The sequence below is a fragment of the Cololabis saira genome, chromosome 18 (genome assembly GCF_033807715.1).
Source record: "Cololabis saira isolate AMF1-May2022 chromosome 18, fColSai1.1, whole genome shotgun sequence".
In the NCBI taxonomy this organism is placed as follows: Eukaryota; Metazoa; Chordata; class Actinopteri; order Beloniformes; family Belonidae; genus Cololabis; species Cololabis saira.
In genome coordinates, this window is record NC_084604.1 from 10,106,681 (window position 1) to 10,127,950 (window position 21,270).

Sequence of the window (21,270 nt, forward strand, 5' to 3'; positions counted from 1 at the left end):
TTCCCAAAAATGTCAATTAACTTAGATAACTGGTCATCCCTCTTCTTTTCCCTCTCCTCCTCCTTTTCATCCAGCTCCCTCGGCATCTTTTCTTCTTGAAGAAAGTCCAAAATTAATTTGTCCTTTTTTTGGTTTTCTTTCCCTCCGTTTGTTGGTCGCTCCCTGTTTGTAAAGGAAATAATAGGGCCATTGAAAAATCATCATGTGACACCAGTTTCTGAATTTAAATCACCAGTGGGCTATGTATTTATACTTACAGGTGAACTTCTTTTGTAAGTCTGTGAGGGTGGGGATTGGAATTCAGCCTATTACTATATGCTATATGTCTATGGCTGTGCAGGTCTATTTCTGCATCGCAGGTTCGCGACACTTGATGGCGCCACATTATTAATGATCGTGTATTCCTCCCGTCTCGGTGATCAGTAGTTGTCGCTGTGGTGTTTCCCAGCAGAATCCTCCCACCACCACCACCGACCGAGGCGGCGGTGTGATCATTTGAATGGTGCAGCTGCAGCTAGCAGGGCTAGCAGAGGGGAGTTGCCTCTGACTTTAACCAGTTTTTCATGTTTGGGATTTACACACCAGAGGAACCCTTATCGCCCTTTTGCAAAATGAATCGGTCAGTATCTAACTCCACTGTGTTAATGGTGAAACCCAGGTGTTTGCGGGACTTGTTTTCCATGAAGATTTAACTAGAAGTGGAAGGCTTAGCAGTTAGCCGGCTAGCTCGCAGCAGCGGCCCGACTAGTTAAGCCTGATTTATGGTTCTGCGTTAAATCGACGGCGTAGAGTACGCGGCGACGCGTACTCTACGCCGTAGGCTCTGCGTCGGTGTAACGCGGAACCATAAATCAGCCTTGACTGTGAACGTGTTTCTTTACAGCTTAAATAAACGAGTTGTACAAACTGAACGTGGCGTTAGTGTTAACCATATGTTTTGTGTCTTTAAACCGCTGCGCGTCCTCCGCTATCCGGTGTTTCATGTAGCAAAGCGACACTTTAATTAGCATACAGTGTAAAAAGACTCAACACCTTCAGAACTAGATGTTCTGTTTATCTCCTTTGGGACACTTGGTTATCTTTGTGTGTTTGCATCGCAGATCACATGCTGTTCAGAGTCAGCCAGGCTGTTAGTGGATGATGATACGGGTCTGGTAGATAAACCCATCCCTGTGTTTGTGTGTTTGTCCAACAGAGTCCATTATTATGGCTGCTGAGCGTGTTTGGCAACGGGACGTCTGTAAAGTCACCCACGACCAATCCAATGGCTTCCCTCGCTCCTGCCTGCACGTTTCTGCTGGGGAGAACATGAAGCAGGTATGAGGACCTGGAACCCAGAGCTGTGATCTGATCAGGGACGATGTGTCCATTGCATGTGTTAAATCTTGGTGACAGTGAAGTACAGTTCAGTGGTGTTGTAGTAGCAGTAGAGGCCTCATCCCCTATCCTTTTGTTTTAGGTGGATATTATTAATAAGGAAGATTTAGATAAGGACAGGTGAGTCTTTGATCCACGTCTGTGGGGTTCATCCAATCACGATCATTCACTCATTGTCTGCGTCCCACAGATCTTCCCTCTCTGGACTTTTTAAGGCACCTTTCCATAATTAATTTCCCAGTGTCTGTGGTTTGAACTTGTATGATTATTTTTTTTTTAATTTTATTTTAAAAGTATGACAGCTTTGGTCCATTTTTTTTTTTTTTTTTTTTAACGTTCCCTGTTGCCAGATTTCAGGTGCATTACAAAGTGCAGAGTTCAAACAAAGCAAAGCGGCTGTCATCTTGCAAGAGGAAGAGTTGTTCATCGGTGGAGGTGGGCATAAAGCTGCACCGCAGATCGTCCGATGTAGGCTGTCCCCGTGACCCCGGCATGGCCAACAAGGAAAATGAGCTGACGTGCTCTGATGATGTGCGGGGCATTCAGTACTATGACAGCTGTGGGCGGCTGGTGAACTCTGCAGAGGCCTCCAAGATGGCAGGGGCCAGTTCCAAGTATAGTGACTTTTCTGAGGTGACAAAACAGTTGCTTCTTTTTAAAAAACACACAAAATAAATATTTTTCAATTTCTACCACTATTTACAGTAAAACTTCAATACTGCATTTCCTTTTGTGTATTTTAGCTATCAAAGGACCACGAGGCAATGACTCACGTCCTTTTTGGACGACATCTTCGACTTAAAGTAGCCCTAACACTGTGGCGAAGAAACGCCAGTGAATTAGTGGCTTATTTAATAAGGTAAAATCACGATGACTGTCGTTGTCATTTGATAGTTTGTGCTTAATCTTGAAGAATACATTTTTACCTGTCTTTCTTTCCCAGAATTCAAGACACAGGTGTTCTGCTTGACTGCTTACCTTTCTTAACAAATAAGTAAGTCACAGTTAGTGGAAAGCTGACTCTCTCTAACAATTTATTTCACCAAATATTTTACATTGTCATTATTTGTTATTTTATCATTATAAACAGAAATTGTCTGTGCTTTTAATGATATTCCAGGCCAAACACTACGTGCTTAACCACTTCAACAGGCCAAATTGAACAAATAAAATAACTAGACTATGTGATCTTTCTTTACATCGAATCTAAATGTTAAATCAATAGTTTATCTATTGTGATATATCTGAGGTTGAAGTTCACATTTAAGATAAATTGAGTCCTGTTTGCTATTTTTTTTTTTTTGCCTGCTGCCTTTCTGATAATCAACTTCCCCTATTTTTATATTGTTTTTCTTCTTCTTCTCCTCTCGTTAGCCTTCAAACTGAAGCACCATGCTTGTCACTTGGTTGCTGTGTTGACCTCATGCCCCACGTCAAAGAAATTCTTTCTAGTAAATATGAAGAGTAAGTGGCACTTTGGAAATGGATAAATGGTCTCATGTATATGTTGCACTCTAAGATCTTCAGCTTGTCCTGTGAATAATTGATTACCTGAAATGAGAAGAGATTAATCTGCTTAGATTAGTTGTGAAATGCCAGTGACTTGGATTTTTGCCTGTAATGTTGCATGACCTCAATGACAGAGAATTTGCTTCAATGTCTTTGCCTGTGTGATTTGTATGATTTAACACATTTGTTTGATCCCCTTTTCTTTTTTTTTTCTCTCCTTTTAATAGACACATAATGGTGGGTTTACACTGGGTTCAATCCGTCATCAGGAAATGGTGGCCAGAACTTTCTAAAAATGAGAAGAGACTGCGGGACAGTTGTTCAGAAGACAGGTGAGCATTTCACGCTTAAACAAAGACTGTCCGAACAAAGGGCGAGCCAGTGGTACATTGGTTACGTGTACAACCAATCAGAGAAACAAAGCATGTGACGTAGGCAGCTCGACATCAGACTAGTAACAGGAAAAGACATCCAAAATGGCCTGCAGTGGAGTAGGAACTAGTAGAGACTGTTTTCTTCATTCCACTTCCACTGCATTTCTGACCATTACCGCCCGCTCCCGCAGTGTTTTCATCCGCTCCCGCAAAACTCGCCTTTTGCGCGCGCATCAATTATGTGATTGTGGTTACAGCAACAAGAGTAGGTTGTGAGTGGCTCAAATAACACTAATAAATAACATAAAATAAACAATGTTAATGAATGAAATGAATTACTGTAATTTAGGAAATGAATCGCTTGGCCATTACATTGCTGTGGAGGAAGAGAATGCTGCTGACTGACTGCGTCCCAATCCTGTGCGTCTCTCTTCCAACATGCGCCCAAAGACACTAAACGCAGTTTCTCCAAATATCTGACTGGCTTTGTCTTTGTTTTGTAAAGACCTTGTTTGAGGTTCTTTTCCACGTCATTGATTTCCATCCGGTCGCTAGACTACATCCCGATCCTGCAGTGTTTTTTTTTGTTTTTTTTTGTCCGCCCGCTCCCGCCCGCAGCAAAGTTCAAACCGCCCGCTCCCGCGAGATTTGCGTTGGGTCCCGCGGGACCCGGCGGGACCCAATCCCAATGCAGCCCTCTAGAAGAAACACTAGTCACTGTTGGAGTAAAAACATGTTGATTTCAAGGTGTTTAATAGCAGTTCTCCATCTATCTCAGTTGTTCTGGACATTGGCTCTCGGACACTCCTGTATGAGTCAGTGGTTCTGCACGTTGTATCAGACCTGGGGCATCAGACCCGTTTCACAAGAGACAATTGTTGTGAAGTGAATAAATATGACTGGGCAGACTAAGTATTAACAAGCAAGAGAGAAGATTCTCTCTCTCTCTGAGTTTTCAATTCAATTCAATTCAATTTTATTTATATAGCGTCTAATACAACAGATGTTGTCTCTAGACGCTTTCCAGGGATCCAGAACATGAACATAAACATAAACATAAACATAAACATAAACCCCCGAGCAATTATTATATAAACAATGGCAGGTAAAAACTCCCTTAGTGGGAGAAAAGCCTTAAGCCAAACAGTGGCAAGGAAAAACTCCCCTTTAGGAGGGAAGAAACCTTGAGCAGGACCAGGCTCATAAGGGGGGACCCTCCTGCCGAAGGCCAGACTGGGGGAGTCAGGGACGTCGACAGCACACAGCAGGCAGGTGGAAGCAGCAGCGGGATGACCAGAGGTGGGGGGGGGGCGTCAGCAGCACACAACAGTCATGTGGAAGCAGCAGCGGGATGACCAGAGGGGGGGGGGGCGTCAGCAGCACACAACAGTCATGTGGAAGCAGCAGCGGGATGACCAGAGGGGGGGGGGGTGCAGGCAGGCGGAAGCAGCAACAGCAGACATCCACGTAGGCAGGTGGAAGAAGCAATGGGATGACCAGAGGGGGGGGGAGGGCCGGGAACACAGGCCAGAACGCAGCTCCTGAGGCTCCGGCCTGCAAACATACACAAAAGAGAAAAAAAGGGGGGCCGGCACAAGAAACTACAGGAACAATGGACAAAAATGATAGCTATGAGATATTTATAATAAATAAAAATGGTAATGGAGAAGAGAGGCAGGGAAAAGGAGAGGAGAAGAAGGGTGAGAGGCACCGCCCAGCGGATCATGTCGGTGCCCCCCTGCAGCATAAGCCTATAGCAGCATATCTACCGCGAAGCTATATTTGAGACTAACTATTATAGTTTTGTTCTATAGCTGCGACAATGACTACTGACTCTAACACACTAAAGTTTACACTACCTAGAGATTTACCAACACCAGCTAGAGGTTTACTTAACACTAACTATAAGCTTTACTAAACAGAAAGGTTTTAAGTTTAGTTTTAAAGGTGGAGGTGGTGTCAGCCTCCTTAACCCAGATTGGAAGTTGGTTCCAAAGTAATGGTGCCTGATAGCAGAACGCCCGCCCTCCAAATCTACATTTAGATACTCTAGGAACTACGAGTAAACCTGCACCCTGGGAGCGGAGAGCTCGGCCAGGAACATAAGGCACTATCAAATCTTGTAAATACTGCGGAGCTAAGCCGTTTTGGGCTTTATATGCAAGTAATAAAATTTTAAATTGAATTCTGAATTTTACAGGTAGCCAATGGAGCGACGCTAACACTGGAGAGACGTGGTCTCTCCTGCTAATTCCTGTCAGTACTCGTGCTGCTGCATTTTGGATCAGCTGGAGCCTATTCAGCAAATTACTTGGACATCCTGCTAACAACACATTACAGTAATCCAGTCTAGAAGATACAAACGCATGAACTAGTTTCTCTGCATCCCTCTGCGAGAGGATTTTCCTAATTTTTGCAATATTACGGAGATGGAAAAACGCTATTTTACAAACCTGATTAACATATGGTTTAAACGACAAATCCTGATCGAAAACAACACCAAGGTTTCTCACAGTTGCACTGGAAGCCATCGCAACACCATCTAATCCCTTCCTAAGATGCTCTGGACCAAGAATGATAACCTCTGTTTTATCTGAATTTAGAAGCAAGAAATTTCTGGACATCCAGTCCTTGATGTCCCTAAGACATGCCTGAAGTTTAACTAACGGTTCTGTTTCATCCGGCTTCATAGACAAGTAGAGCTGCGTATCATCAGCATAACAATGAAAGTGTATGCCGTGATTCTGGATTATACTTCCCAACGGCTGCATGTATAAACTGAACAAGACTGGCCCTAGCACTGAACCCTGCGGAACACCATAACAGACCCTCGACTGTTCTGAAGAAACCTCATGTACATGAACAAACTGGAACCTGTCAGATAGATATGATTTAAACCAACGTAGAGCTGTCCCTTTAATCCCAACAACATGCTCTAACCTGTGCAGTAAAATGCCATGATCAACAGTGTCAAAAGCAGCACTGAGGTCCAGTAAAACCAATATGGACACTAATCCCTTATCTGAGGCCATAAGGAGGTCATTCGTAACTCGAACCAGTGCTGTCTCTGTGCTATGATGCATTCTGAACCCTGACTGAAAGACTTCAAACAGATCATTTCTATACAAATAGTCACATAACTGGCTTGAAACTGCCTTTTCCAGAATTTTAGATACAAATGGAAGGTTTTCCACTGTGGGAGTAAGTTGTATTGAGTAATAATTATCGGCATCTGCGTTGGAGCAGTGTGCTGCTCTCCTGGTTCTGTCTGGATTCTTATGCCATTCTTCCGTCTGACTTTGTGCACGCTGAATCCTCTGTGAATAATTAGCACCTAAACAGACTTGGCATGCATCTTTTAACGAAGCAGAGTGGAACTTTGCTTTTCGGGACACTTCTAAACGGTGCTGCAGTGCTTAGCTGGAGCTTCTCCAGCTGGTTAAGAGTAAGCGTTCAAAGTGTTGGCATCATATTTGTCACATTTGAATTTGATTAGACTTAAATTGTGATCTGGGAAAACTGGTCCATACTCCATACTCCCAATCCATACTGATGCTGCAGAATTCCTTCAGATATCCTGTTACGTGCACACTCCCTGGAGCTGCTTTGGTGGCACAAAACAGACTCGCAGTGTAATAGGCAGAAGCTTGAAGGTGTTTGCTTTTTGGTCTTTCGTCCAATGAACAGCTTTTATAGGAACTGTCAAATATTCACATTTTTCAAACTGCAAAGTTGTTTCAAACCTTCAATGTTTTTCGTTAAAGTCAAATTAATTTATATAGCACATTTAAAAACAACAAAGTTGTCCAAAGGGCTTTACAATCAAATAAGAATAAAACAGAAATCATTTAAAATTAGGAAAATATAATAAAAAGCATTTAAGAAACAATACAATCAAAATAGAAGTACAGTCTTATATCTGTCTGTGTGGCTTCCTCTACTCTGAGTCGAAAGCCAATGAGAAGAAAACATTTTTTCGACTTGAACATATCTAAAGTCTGAGTGGTGCAAATAAGAAAAAAGGAAGCCGTTCCACAGCTTTGGGGCTGTGACCGAGCTTCTGCAACAGCTCGGTCATTTCTATGTTTGAATTGTGATTGTGGAACGCCTAAGAGCAGGTGGTTGGTTGGCCGCAGTGATCTTACTGACGCGCAGGAGATCTGGCAGATAAGAGGGTGTCATTCCATTTAAAACTTTAAAAGTCAGCAAAAAAATCTTAAAATCAATTCTGGATGGGATGGGAAGCCAGTGGAGGGATGCCAAGTCTGGAGTTATACGATCACGCTTCCTGGTGCCAGTTAACATCAAGTGCGTTACAGTAGTCTTACAGTAGCCATTAGGTAATAAAAGCATGAATTACTTTTTCTGGATCCTGCGCAGGGAGATAGGGCTTCACCTCAGCAATGACTACGTTTACATGCAGTCAGTAACCCTTTTCTAACCGGAATATTAGCAATATCCCGGTTTCACACGGCCATGTAAACGCCAATAACCCCTTTGAATAACCGGAATTTGCTCATATTCCAGTTTTTAAAAACCAAATTTGCAAGGAATCTTGTTCTTTTGAGTCCAGGAAGTTCTTATAAACATGGCGAAATGCAAGACCAGGAGGAGACTAATCACTTCATAAATGTAATGAAAGACATGAACATTTTGGCATTTGTAGACTGTAGAAAGTACCGGGATAGCGAGATTCACAAAAAGGTGAGCGAAAAGTTGCGCAAAGCAGGATTTGTAGGAAGGCCAGACCAGATAAAGCACTGCTAGAAGACGCTGAAAAAGGCGACTTCTACTGGGCTGTTGATTATCCGCCGTGCTGCTGTTATTGTTGTTGTTTGGATACAGGATGAAGAAGCGGAAATGACGGGAATTGCATCATGACGTTCTCTGTGCGTCGCTGGTTTGATCCAGATATCCCAAATGATTAATTACCATGTATACAGGGATAACCCTGTTTGCTCATGCATGTAAACAGATTATTCTGAATGTTTCAGTAACCGGAATATTGACTGTAACCCCAATTTTGACTGCATGTAAACGTAGTCAATGACATGTAGGTGGAAAAAGCTTACACACCATTAATCTGTTCGTCCAACTTAAGAGCACTGTCAAAAATCCCACCCAGATTCCTGACAGCACAGCAGCTACATAAGGCTAAATGTAGTCGCCAGATGTTACCACATTTCTACACGTCTAATAACATCTGGATTTGAATAACTGCCCAGAAATTGAACCAATTTGTCATTTATGAAATAGCTTACCATTCAGGTCAGTTTTCCAAGTGACACCTGTGTGGCTGGACTCGAACTCGGTGTAAAGACTTCAAAGTAGTTTTTGTTCCTTCACACTGAAAGAAGCCCATGCAGGCGGTCGGTGTATTGTTTTCAGAAAACAGGACCGTGTTGCACATGCTGCGTCTGTTGCTTTTCCTGTCAAGATGGCATCACACTAGGTCCACAGCGTTACCCAGCAGCACTCATGCCACCATGACCACGTGGGTAACGTGATGCCAACAGGATTGCTGCAACACCAAGGAACAGTTTACTCTTTGATAGGAAAAGAAATAACCCATTCATCTCAAAAGGATTACTACCATTTATTCTATCATTATTCTTTTCTCTTGACACATTTCTGTTTAATTATATAATGATCACGTTCTGGTCGTTCTGACTGATCATGGCTGCTTTAATTCTTTCTCTGGTAAACGGGTTTCACTCTTTTTGAGATGTACTCATCCATTTTCTTAAGTCGGGGACAGAATGCCATATTTTTCTGCAAAGTTACATTAATAGTCTATACTTCTGTCGTCACGTAATCTCAGAAAAAGATGTCCTGTGTCCTGTAATCAGAACCAACACAGTCAGCGGTCCAGCCTTGATGTATTTGGGAATGTTCAGTTTTTCTTCAAATGTTGCTTATTATGTTTTTGGCTGACGTTCATTCTTGGATCGTAATTAAATTCTGGAGCCGCCACCCTATTGTGTTGTCAAGGGAAACGTCACAGTATGTACTGGTTTGTTAATATTTGTGTTTTTATTGCAGGAATATCAACGTCATGAGGCAGCGATTGAAGGACTTGTGGAAGGAAGGAGCTCAGTTATGTTTAGTTAAAGGCTCTATGGGAGAGCTGGCAAAGGTATGAAAAGTGGCATCAGTACGTCAGTCATGTGACATTTAGTTTGAGACGGATCCATTAGTATTTATTCTTTTAGTGGTATTTTTTTAGGCCCTAAACCTCTGATCCTCTTATCTGTGTAATGAAAATCCAATTTGGTTTGTCTTTTTTTTTTAAACAATATTTGAATTCCAGTCGGAACTAAGTGAAAACTGAAGCAGTAGCGCTTCATTGGTTCATTCACCCATCATATGAACGTTGTGTCCCGCATACATTTATCGCAGGACTGCCGTGTACTTGGGCTCCTGCTATTCTCTCTGCCCTTTGTTGATCTTTGGGTGGACACGAACAGCCGCTCCCATTCTTGGAAAATAAAACAACCTCTGGTTTCAGAAGGCTTTCATGTCGTTCCCACATGTTTGTTCGTGATGAAAAAACATGGAACCACAAAAGATCATTTCATGTTTTTAAAAGGAAATCCAGTCACTAGATGTTTTCACCAACTACTCTTTTTTTTGTGAAAGCATTTGTTTTTAATTGTTTGTTGTGATGTCAGAAAAGGAAAAAAATCATGGCAGAAATGTCTGTTTTGAAAGGGCATGTATGCATTGTGTTGAAATCTAAAAACACGTATTTGAATGCGTGCAAACCATTTTTCTTTGCTGTGCTGACAAAGGGATCTGCCGTCTTTGTGTTTCAGGCCATCGAGGCTTATCTATCACAGCTGACCTGACAGTCGTCGACGTAAAAAATCTTGAAGATGTGACCACTACTGCCGATCACGGCCGTGTTTTTGAACTGATAATGTTTGCAGAGAAATGGACCGGTTGATTCCATTTACACTCAAACCTCTTAACTGGGACTGAACTTGACAATTCAGAAAACTCCCCTCAGTTAGAGCTGGAGACTCCTATGGAGGGCTACGAGGGCCTTCCTGCAAAGCAAATGACTGCTTCACATTGAAGTGGACTGTCTTGCGTACTGTCTTGTCCATGAGACGGGGCGTAATGTCGCTCTATGAAGTGCCAAGGTCTTTGTCTCACACGACACCGATGTTCGCTGTTTTGAATGCCACGCTGTGTTGTGTTTTTTTGCGCCTGGGTTCTACGGAATCGGGAACTTGAATCTGCAAGTCTTTAAGTTATTAGTGCTCGTCTTCTTGTTTTCATTTTGCCTCTTTCTGTGACATTTGACTGTGTAATGTAAAATGTCGAAATAAGTAATTCTTTTAATCATCTTTTAAATAAATTTGTTAAAAATCAAAAATGTTCCCAATATTGTATGTTGTTTCCATAAAAGTGCAGAAGAAATGCACCCTTAAACCAGGTCAGATGTAAGTGCAAAATGCTTTTTTCTTTTTTTTTTTACTTTAAGGAATTGAATTTGTCTTTTGGTCATGTGTTTTTCCAAGTTGACATGATTTTTTTTTTTTCTTTGTAATTTTTGTTCAACATATAAGGGTCTACCTTGGGGAAAAAAAAGACAAAAGGTCAATAGGTGTGAAGAGTAAATTGAAAGTATTTTCACAAGTTGCAGTATAAAATAAAACCAGTAAATTGCATGGAATTGTGAAGTTTTCTGAAATATAATTTTGATTTTCAAAAAATCACATGTTGAGAATTACTTTATTTCAAAGCAACATTGGAAATAAAACTTGTAAGAATATATTCTCCCGAAGCTTTAAAAATGTAAAAATTGTACTAAATCTGCTCCAACCAAGCTGTAATCTTCATTCTTTTAACCCATGTTGATCATTAGGGACCTTTTTTTTTTTCAAATTAAGTTTTCTTTTTCAACAGTCAACAGTACACCAGGAAAAAAAAAAAAATACTTCCAGGTCATCAGAGGAGAAAAGAAATCCCCTCGACTTTAAAAACATTACAGATTCTTTTTTTTTTTTTTTACTTTTATGCTCAGATGTTTATATATCCGCTTCAGTCCTATCAACGCTACCAAATACTGAATGGTAATTACCTAAATACTTTAAATGATTACTGATTTCACTGTTTTTATGGAGGGGAAAAAAGGAAAAAATAAGTTAGCTAAATAATACATCCATGGTTAGCTCCCATATATTACGTGTGAGGGCTCAGGGGACCTTTTTGAAATTAGTTTTAAATCATTTCAAATTGACTTTGCTTTTTTCTTTTTTGTTGTTATTTTAGTTGTTTTTAATGCATTGACCTATAATAGGTGCAATCTCGTGGTAAACTGTAACAATTACACATTTTACTGTTCTCCAAAATGAAACCGTAACATCACAATGTATGATTAGATTGTGTAATTGCTGCGAGATTAAATAATGTAGTTTTAAAGGAATCCAGTTGGACGTTTTGTCCTCTACCCATCCGAAAAGAATGTAAATGAATCGACCAACAGTTAAATAAAGTTGTGTTGATTTTTTATTTCTTCATGACGTCACTTCCGCTTCACAGACAGCTGATGCATGGCTGCTCCGCTTCTGCTCACACTCATTTAAATGTCGCAGAATTAGTCCGGGGTTAGTGTGTTTCAACTCGGTTGCAGTATAAACATGTTGCACATGGAGAGGATCTCGCTGTTGTGGTGTTTCGGCCAGGCTGCGTTTCTCCTCGCGTCGTGTTTCAGCGACATGGACGGCGGGCCCGGCGCGGCCGCGGCCCCGCAGGCTGCCGGCGGCGGGGACCGCTTCAAGATCGAGGGCCGGGCCGTGGTTCCCGGCGTCAAGACGCAGGACTGGGTGTCCACGGCCAGGGTCCTGGTGGAGGGGGAGGAATACGTGGGATTTGTGAGGTGAGACATGTCTGCCGTGTGTGGTTGTTTCCCCCCCGGCTGCAGGTGTTCTGTCAATCCTGGTTACCTGCCGAGAAATGCTGCTCTGTGCTTCTGCGCATGCGCACAGTCGATTTTCAAAGTTTGATTGGCACGTCCATCATTTCTCTCACGATGTAAAATTGATAATATGGGATGAAGTATTTGATGCTTCAAAATACACTACCCATGACATGAATTACATTACATGAAGAGGAAAAAAAGAGAAAAAAAACAACAATTCTATCGCTGTATTTGATATTCATTCATTCATTCGCCTTTATTTAACCAGGCAGGTCATTAAGGACATTCTTATTTACAATGACGGCCTGGCAAGCGACAAGGACCATTTGGGGGGAAAGGAAGTGGGTTAGGGAGTAAAACAGTAAAATTGTAGCTCTACAAAGGTAGAAAACCATTAGGGAGCCTTTTTTTGGCAAAGCAGCAGAAATTGTCAGAACACCGGTTAGCATGTTAGCAGCGGGAGCTAACAGGACGTTTCCTGCACCGACGGGGCTGCAAAGCTGTCAAAACTAGTTTACAGGTTAACAGTTGTCTTTATAACTGTTATTCCGTGTACTTGGTCATTTAATGTGGATTTCAGCCAAGCCTTCACGCTCAAGCTGTAACTACAACAAACTGGACCCAAGACACCGTGGAGCTCTGAAAGGGGAAACACGATTAAAGAGCATATTGGAGGAGTTTAGGAACAAAAGAGCTGAAGAAAGCTTTGTGTGGACGAAAGAATAACTGTTGTTTATTTCAGTCTCCTTTCAACTGCCGGTAACCAACACTAACAGAAAAGTCATCATCGTTAATAACGGCCGTGTGTGTGTGTGTGTGTGTGTGTGTGTGTGTGTGTGTGTGTGTGTGTGTGTGTGTGTGTGTGTGTGTGTGTGTGTGTGTGTGTGTGTGTGTGTGTGTGTGTGTGTGTGTGTGTGTGTGTGTCTCAAGTGACAACCAAATCCTAAACTATACCTGAAAATATTCAGTCATTAAGGTTCAGATTTACAGGTATTTGTGACATAACAGAGCCAGATCAGAGTACAGTTATCCATCCAAACCCCTACACACTGCATTGTTCATTCAAATGTGTAAGATTACGATATCTCACACTGACTTGTATGTGTTTAGGCAAGGCAAGTTTATTTACATAACACAATTCAACACAAGGTAATTCAAAGTGCTTTACCTCGACATTAAAAGCAGCAAGACATAATTAGACAGTAAATAACAAATAAAATGAAATAAAATTATGAGAAAAGAAGGTAAAATAATAAAAAGCACAAGTTTCTGAAAACTAAGGGCAGTAGAGTACCGCAGGTACACATCTCATTCTCGGTTTTCAGAAAGTATTTAATTTAAGAGTACGCTTAAATAACAAATAAATTAAATAAAATGATAAGAAAAGAGGTAAAATAATAAAAAGCACAAGTTGTTAAAAGTAAGGGCAGTATAGTACAGCAGGTAAGTATTTAATTGAAGAGTAAGCTTCAGTAAACAGTAATGTTTTAGGCCTGATTTAAAGGATCTACAGTTGGAGCAGACCTCAGGTCTACAGGAAGTTTGTTCCACCGGTGAGGAGCAGAATAACTGAACTGCCTCACCTTGCTTGGTTCTGGTTCTTGGGAACCACAACAAACCAGATCCAGATGAACCTCAGGGGTCTGGGAGCTTCATAGGAACTAACAGATCAACCATGTATTTTGGTCCAAGACCATTCAGGTCTTTGTAGACCAGCAGTAAGATTTAAACTCTATCCTTTGACTCACTGGAAGCCAGTGTAGCTGTTTCACTTTTTAATCTTGGATATGATGTTAAGAATGGTACATTGAGACAAGGAAGTAAACTGCATTTAAATAGTAGCTTCATCAAAATTTAAAGTAATGATAAAGCAGAACTGGTCCTACCAGGGTTCTGGTCATGGTTGGGGAGAAGAGACAAGTGGCACAATATGTAATTTCATGTTGCATTTTTAAATGCCAGTAAGTAGATTAAGTTGTAGGATATGTAGCAGTCAGAAAACTATCCTAGGCAGTCTTTGATCGTAAGACAAAGCCCTCACATTGAACGATTTAGGACCCCCGGGTTGCAGCTGCGATTAAATAATTTGCTACAATTCTTTCACAACAGTCCTCTTCAGTCTGAGACAGCCTAGGATGGTGCAGTGTACACAGAGCAGCAACATTTAAGTCAACATCATGCTGGAATTGCTGTACTTCAGTAGTGGGTAGCACAAAGCTGTATGACAGATCTTTAAAGAGGCACACTCCTCAGAAGAGAAGAGTGGAGCTGAGTAACTGACTCCACTCTTAGGACTTCCAACTCCTTATTTGCACATGATATGAATGACTGTTCGGTTAGGTCTTTATTTACATAGAACCAATGTTAAGGAGGCAATGCAGTTCTAAAGAGCAAAACTGCTAACCAGCTTGTGAAATCCACCATTTAAATCAAGATGTCATTCACTTAAATGATGTAGCTCCAAAGAGCATCTTCGTCATAGCACATCTTTGGTATGCAGCAACCGTTGTACAAAAGTAAAAACTTGCTAGCCTAGGCTGTTAGCCAACTTCTTTCTTACTTGGCTATTTCAATGTCAAGTTAGATATCATTTTGTATGATTGAAGAATTTCCTCAAATTCAATTCAATTTCCCGGTGAAGTCTGATTGAAGTAATGCTACGTAGCATTGATAATTGCCTTTATTCTACCATGTCAGGGGAAAGAAGCAATTTCTCTATCTTGATTGTGATTGCCCAGAAGACTCACGTGCGTGTTGGGTTCCAGCAAAGATGTGTTATTGCGAAGATGCTTTTCAGATCTACACAATTTACGTGAATAAAATATTTTACTTCAAATGGCTAATGTGACTGAAAAGGGACTAGTTTTGCAGGTATGTGTGATGGAAAATTCAGCCTTGGCTACTTGATTAAACCAAAACTGCTGAAAACAGCAAAATAGTAGTCTTGGCCCAACTAAGTGTACAGACTGCTAGTCTGCTCAAAAAAGATTAACACTGACCTTGAAGAGGTTTTTGTCTACTCGTGGTCTCGGCCTGATTCCATTCGAGACCTGAAACGGTTAATTTCTTTTATTTGTAGTGAGAACATAATCGACACAACAACCGACACAATTCCATTCATTGTGTATGTGCTACCGCGATGCAAGGAGAGGAGTCGGCGCAGCCTCCACCACCTTCTCTCCTATTGGATGTGCCGAGATGTTGTCCCAGCGTGTGAAATTAAGTGAAATTAAAAAATGTTCAATTAGGGCAGGCGGCCTCTCGCCTGCCGCTGAGCTCCGCTCTGAGCCGGTAGCACATAAATGAATGGGTAAAGCCTGATTTATGGTTCCGCATTAAATCGACTGTGTAACGCTGCGCTGAAAGGGGCGTGTTGTTTATCTGTGGTGCGGAGGAGGAAACTCCTTCCTCGATCATTTGACCAATCAGAGAGCAGCTGGTTCGCGCATGGCATTTGTTATCAGCTTTGAAACGGTACAGACGTTTGCCTTGTGAACACAAACTCCACAAACGAGAAACGGAACAACTGTATCGATTTAGCCCCTGAATCGGAACAAAACAAACGGGCCACAGGTGTGAAAGCACCCTTAATAACACTCAGTTTCAGTCCAGTTATTCACCTAGTTGGAAAGAACACATTAAAGAGCATTTGATGGGGTTTTCCACAACAGTATGTTTGACTATTTGGCACTTGAGATTGTATTACTTTCTTAGAACAGCGTATGAGCTATTGATAAAGAACTTGCATAAGGTAGTCACAAATATTTTGAAGGGAATATGTTTTATTATGCGGTTCATTTTGTTTTTTGCACGTTATCAGCAGAATTATGACAGCTAGCAATTGGCTCTGCTGGGCGCCAGTCAAAATTCCAGCCCCTTATTATACATTTATTTATTTATGTATTTATATATGTATATACACATATATGCAGTGCCAGTAGCCTTTATACAAAGTAAGTGGACAGGAAATGGGTATAGAAAAGGGGGGATGACACGCAGGAATGAGCAACAGCTCGGGAACCTGTGCTCCCTGCATGAGGGCAATAGCCTCTGTAAATGGCGCCCACTCCTCCTTTTATATTTTTAACCAAATGTGTTAGAGATTCACCCCTCATATAGTTATGAATATGAAATCTAGTTATGAAGACCAAAGTTAGTTGGTTTTTTTGTAAACCAGGCTGTAAATGGATTTATTTCTGCTGCAAAGTTGGAGAGTGTAAACATAGAAGTCAGTGGAGATTGACTGGCTTTTGGAGCCGGACTGGTCACTGGAGCCTGGCTCATACTTCCTGGTTGGCCTCATCCTGGAGGTCTGAATGTTGACGCTTGGTGTAACCGAGTGGTTTTCAAAATCTTAAAGGGAGTTTATCGTGGAGATCACATTGAAGTGCTTATGACATAACGGTGATGCTAACATGTATCCTCTTTTAGCTTGAGCTGCTCAAACATGTAACGTGTACATAATGGCAACACAAATTAAAACAACTTTGTTTTGTAATTTGGTGTATACTGCATACTGTGATACTCAAATATGAAGTCACCATAGAACAAAAGGGTAATGAACCATAATTACATTAGGTTTGCCCATAAAGCTAATGTTGAAGACAGCATTTCTTCCGTGTTTCTGTCTGTTCAACATTTGATGAGATAAGAATTTTATATATCCCCCTCAATTTACTCAATTTGTATTAAAACCCTCCACTCAGTAACTTTTGCTTTAAGTTGGCCTGTTTTGTTTAGTTTTTTATTTAAAGCAGTATTCAAATCCCAGCTTCTAACCAGGAATTTGGGCACTAACTACATTCAGACTAGGACTGGGAGTTATGACTTTGGCTTTGTGTTGATTTGGCTTTCAACCATAACCAAAGCTTTAGGTTGTGGGAGTTGCCTCTAACAAAGCTGTTTTAAAAAGCCATCTCCTCGTTTCTCCTTTATTCATTTGCGTCACTCAGTTCCTCAGTGTTGTATAGTTTCAGAAGACACAAAAGAAAGGTCTTTCCAAAGGCTTTTAGCTGTTTCTGTGTCTGGGAAAATTGAGGAATATCATATCAAGTCTCATAAGCACCTTTATCTTTAAACAGCCTTCTTTGTGGAATTCCTACCTTCAGTTATTAAAAATCTCCGGCAGAACATTTTAAAATGAAATACTGAGAGCCTAGAGTCTATTTAGTGCCTGATTTGTACTTGATGTGTTTAGCTGTTAATCTAGTTGATTGAGGTTTGGGATGTAGTATACAAATTTGCCATTTAAACTGTTATATTAGTACTTTTACAAAAGCAAAAGCTTTAACTACTACTTGTACCTCCTGGATACAATTTAAATATTACTGTTTTTATTACTGAAATTTAAAAATTGATCAAGAAAGACTGGCTTGGCCAAAAATGTGAATAGTACTAAGTCATGACTCTGAAATTCTACAGATTTGTCACATAATGGTTAAGTTTGTCACATCAGAAAATTAGTTTTGCCTCTTTCTCATATCAAAGCAAACCTGGTTTTATTGGGGTTTTGGATCTTCGTTAAGATTCCAAGCTGCATCCTCTCATGTCCAGGGAAGCATTTCTATGGTCGATTCACTAACAACATTATAGCTAAGTTGTTGGACACTAATAAATGTAAGTGAATAAATAAATGGTGGTTAATTTAATGGGTTTTGTGTGCGTTTGTTTTTCTAAAGATTTGAAAAATGGGCAGACCTTTTTAGTTGGGGAGTTGTTTGGATGCTAAGACATCAAAGCATACGTTATTTTTTGTGTTCGTATTTAAACAAAACACTTTTTCATGTGTTTGTCACCCTCTTTTTCTATAAATCCAATAACCTGCCCTTCATACTACAAGCCTCCAATTGTCCATAAAGCTAAGTTGATTTAGGATTTTCATGTTCAAATAATCAGTTTCAATTTAATTTGAACAAGTACTGGCTTTCATTTAGGACACTTTGTCTAGCTGTCACGGTCTTCTGTCCCATCTCTCCATAAAATCCAGCCAAAAGTGAGTCGTGAAAACTGTATGTTGCTCTTCAACAATGATTAATTTAGCTACTAGAGCCATAATGGACATCATGACAGATGTAATTAAGAGACTCAAGAAAGTCTTGATGGAAGAAAAAAGCAAGAGCATGGCTGCATAAAAGACTGAACAAGGCTAATCTGGACAGCATCATAAAAGCAACTTAAACTCAACATTTAGAGGAGAAAAGTCCCTTTTTGTTACTTTAAAATTGTTTCAGAATGTAGTAGTCGTTAAATACAAAAGTCATGTCCAACTGCCTTATTCAAAGCTACTGTCAGTGTAAAAGTGGAGTCTAGATGTGCGAAGCTTTTGACAAAAATGCCAATTTCTCTTCTTACAGGACTGATGGGACTTTTGCGGTGAACGACGTTCCACCAGGATCTTACGTTGTGGAAGTTGTTGCCCCAACTTTCAGATTTGAACCAGTGCGTGTTGACATCACATCCAAGGGTAAAATGAGGTAAGTCTTAAGACGGCGAGAGGCTGAGAAACCTGTTCTTCATATTACACAAGTGTAGTCATTGTTCTGTTTTTAAAGGGCTCTAACCTACTAAAACAATGTCCATTTCCACAGAGCACGTCTGGTGAACCACATCAAGACTTCGGAGGTGATCCGCCAGGCGTACCCACTTCAGATAAGATCTAGCGGTCCTAACACCTACTTCATGAAGAGAGAAACTTGGGGCTGGACTGACTTCCTTATGAACCCAATGGTACGAAAAGTGATGTAAATTGACATTTTGTGGAATTGTGATACAATTTTTTTTTTTTTTTTTTTTTTTTTTTTCCCCCATAAATCCTGCCTCAATCCTGCCTCAAGCTCCTTTTAATTTCATTTATTTTTTAGTTTTTAATGCTGTATCTTTTGTTGCTTTTGTAGGTTATGATGATGGTTCTACCCCTGCTGATCATTGTATTGCTGCCCAAAGTGGTCAACACCAATGACCCAGAGATGAGAAAGGTGAGTAAAACGGATGCACAGAAATCAGCCAATAATCAGAATCAGCCAGTTTCCATCCAGTCAGCTCTATTGTTGGACAATATCAGTAACAATGAAGACCAGCACTAAGACATCCAAAGTTTTTCCCTTCAGTGAGCACATCATGATGGCACAGTCACTAGCAAGTATGTTGCAGAAGTTTTGAGAACTCAAGCTTGAAGTACTAATACAAAGAAGGCAATATTAAGGTGACCTGTAAGAAAATTGTTAGTGTGCGATATTAAGTCACATCAGGAGACATGTTACGACTATCCATCCATCTTCTTCCGACGAAATGAGGGCCTTTTTGCCCCCCAAAAGTCACCAAATTTTGCACGCAAGCCAGGCCTGGCGAAAAATGTGATATTTAATGGTTTGCATTAATGGGCATGGCCTAATGGCTCAACAGCGCCCCCTAGAAAACTTCGTGCCTCAAGCCCCACAATACGGTTTGATGTACATGCTCGAAAATCTGTACACACCTGTATCATGTCGCAACTTAAAGAAAAGTCTCTTGGCGCCATGGCCGAAACCGAACAGGAAGTCGGCCATTTTGAATTAATCATGTAATTTTGCCGCAATTTATGCCACTTCTTCGGGGCGTTAATGCGGCCCGAACCATAACGTGCACCCAGGTGTGTTATACATCAAAATGTGCGTCTCCATCCTGCAACGACGCGCATTAGTTTTCTCAGTCAAAAGCGTTACCGTGGCGACGCTAGATGCCAAAAAGCGCGCTCCCCCTTCATCTGATTGGTCCATATGTGATAGTTCCTACTTTCTGCCATAATTTTTGAATGGTTTGACATAGAGAGTCCTGGGTGGTGTCATCGGACTTAGTTTTGAGTCCTTGATCTTTATGGGTGAAAATTGCACACGCGGGGCCCGTTCATCGATGCTTGCAGCTTTAATTCACTGTTGTCTTTGCAGGAAATGGAGCAGTCCATGAACATGCTGAACCCCAACCCCGAGCTGCCGGATGTCTCTGAGCTGATGACCAAGCTCTTCTCCGGCTCCAAGGGCTCCAGCAAGGCGGGCAGCAGCAGCAAGGGCACCCGGCCCGCAGCCAAGAGGAGGTAGTACCGTACCTGCAGTACCGTACCTGCCTGATGACGTCCACCTAAACAAGCTTTGAGATGGAAGCAAGATTTTTAAGTTTAACCCCACCCCCCCCCCCCTCCCCGCCTCTGGGTTTGTTGTACAAATTTCTTCATTTGTAGATACTATTGGAAACTGAGCTACGATTTTTTTTTTTTTTTTTTTTTTTTTTTTTTCTTCATACTGCACTGATAAATATTGCTCCATAAAGCTATTATTCTTCCTCTTCTCCTCAAACATGTAACTTCATGTAACTGTATCACTCATCTGCGTTTTCTGTGCTAACTCCATCCTGTATTTTCCCACAGCTGCTAATTCCACAACCTCAAAGAGAGCATATATACATATTCAGAGATTTTTTTTTTTTTTTTTTGGTTTCACTAATACGACTGTGAATGAAGATAAATTGAATTTTAAGTGATACATTCTTATTTAAAAAATCTAGATAAATAAATTGCAATACAATATGAAAATTGTGTTCTTATTTCAGACCATCTTACTGGTTTGAGAGTAAACAGATTTTCATCCTTTAGTCATTGTGCTTTACTGTATAACTACAAATTAAATATTGTACATTATGTGCCTGAGTTATATGAATTAAAATGGTACTAAGGAGCCCTTTCCACACAGCTTGTTTAAACTTGATGCAACTTTTGTTGCACATCTGCATCCTGTTTGTACGTACAGAACCTGAATGGAGGGAAGTCGAAGTCTGATACACCCATCACCCGGCATGGGATAAACACGGTACTGAATAGGTGTGTGTGTGATAAGTGGGAGGCACCCCAGTGTTACACACCGCTTTTACAAACATCAGCCGACTCTCCAAACGCTGGCTCATTCTTGAGCACACACCGGCACGGCAGTCTGTTTTAATAACCACGTGAGTCTAGCGGCAGCTTAACAAGGAAATCTTGAGAGGGCTCATTTATAGTCGTGCCATCCTGGACCCTGTACCAGATCTGGAGGATTCGAGGGCTTAAGAACAACT

General features: G+C 41.0%; 2 protein-coding genes across 2 annotated transcripts; both read left to right on the plus strand.

The window, feature by feature from the left end:
* Positions 1-477: 477 nt before the first annotated feature.
* On the plus strand, positions 478-10,641 carry katnbl1 (katanin p80 subunit B-like 1). Its single transcript, XM_061746259.1, has 10 exons — positions 478-619; positions 1,196-1,317; positions 1,460-1,497; positions 1,728-2,010; positions 2,121-2,236; positions 2,321-2,371; positions 2,752-2,841; positions 3,114-3,218; positions 9,303-9,396; positions 10,076-10,641. Exons 2-10 carry the CDS (start codon positions 1,207-1,209, stop codon positions 10,106-10,108), a joined length of 921 nt encoding a protein of 306 aa, XP_061602243.1. The 5' UTR covers positions 478-619; positions 1,196-1,206; the 3' UTR covers positions 10,109-10,641.
* Positions 10,642-11,797: 1,156 nt separating this feature from the next.
* emc7b (ER membrane protein complex subunit 7b) lies at positions 11,798-20,752 on the plus strand. Its single transcript, XM_061746261.1, has 5 exons — positions 11,798-12,147; positions 18,543-18,662; positions 18,777-18,915; positions 19,083-19,163; positions 20,112-20,752. The coding sequence occupies exons 1-5, from the start codon at positions 11,909-11,911 to the stop codon at positions 20,259-20,261; spliced, it is 729 nt and encodes a 242-aa protein (XP_061602245.1). The 5' UTR covers positions 11,798-11,908; the 3' UTR covers positions 20,262-20,752.
* Positions 20,753-21,270: the final 518 nt, after the last annotated feature.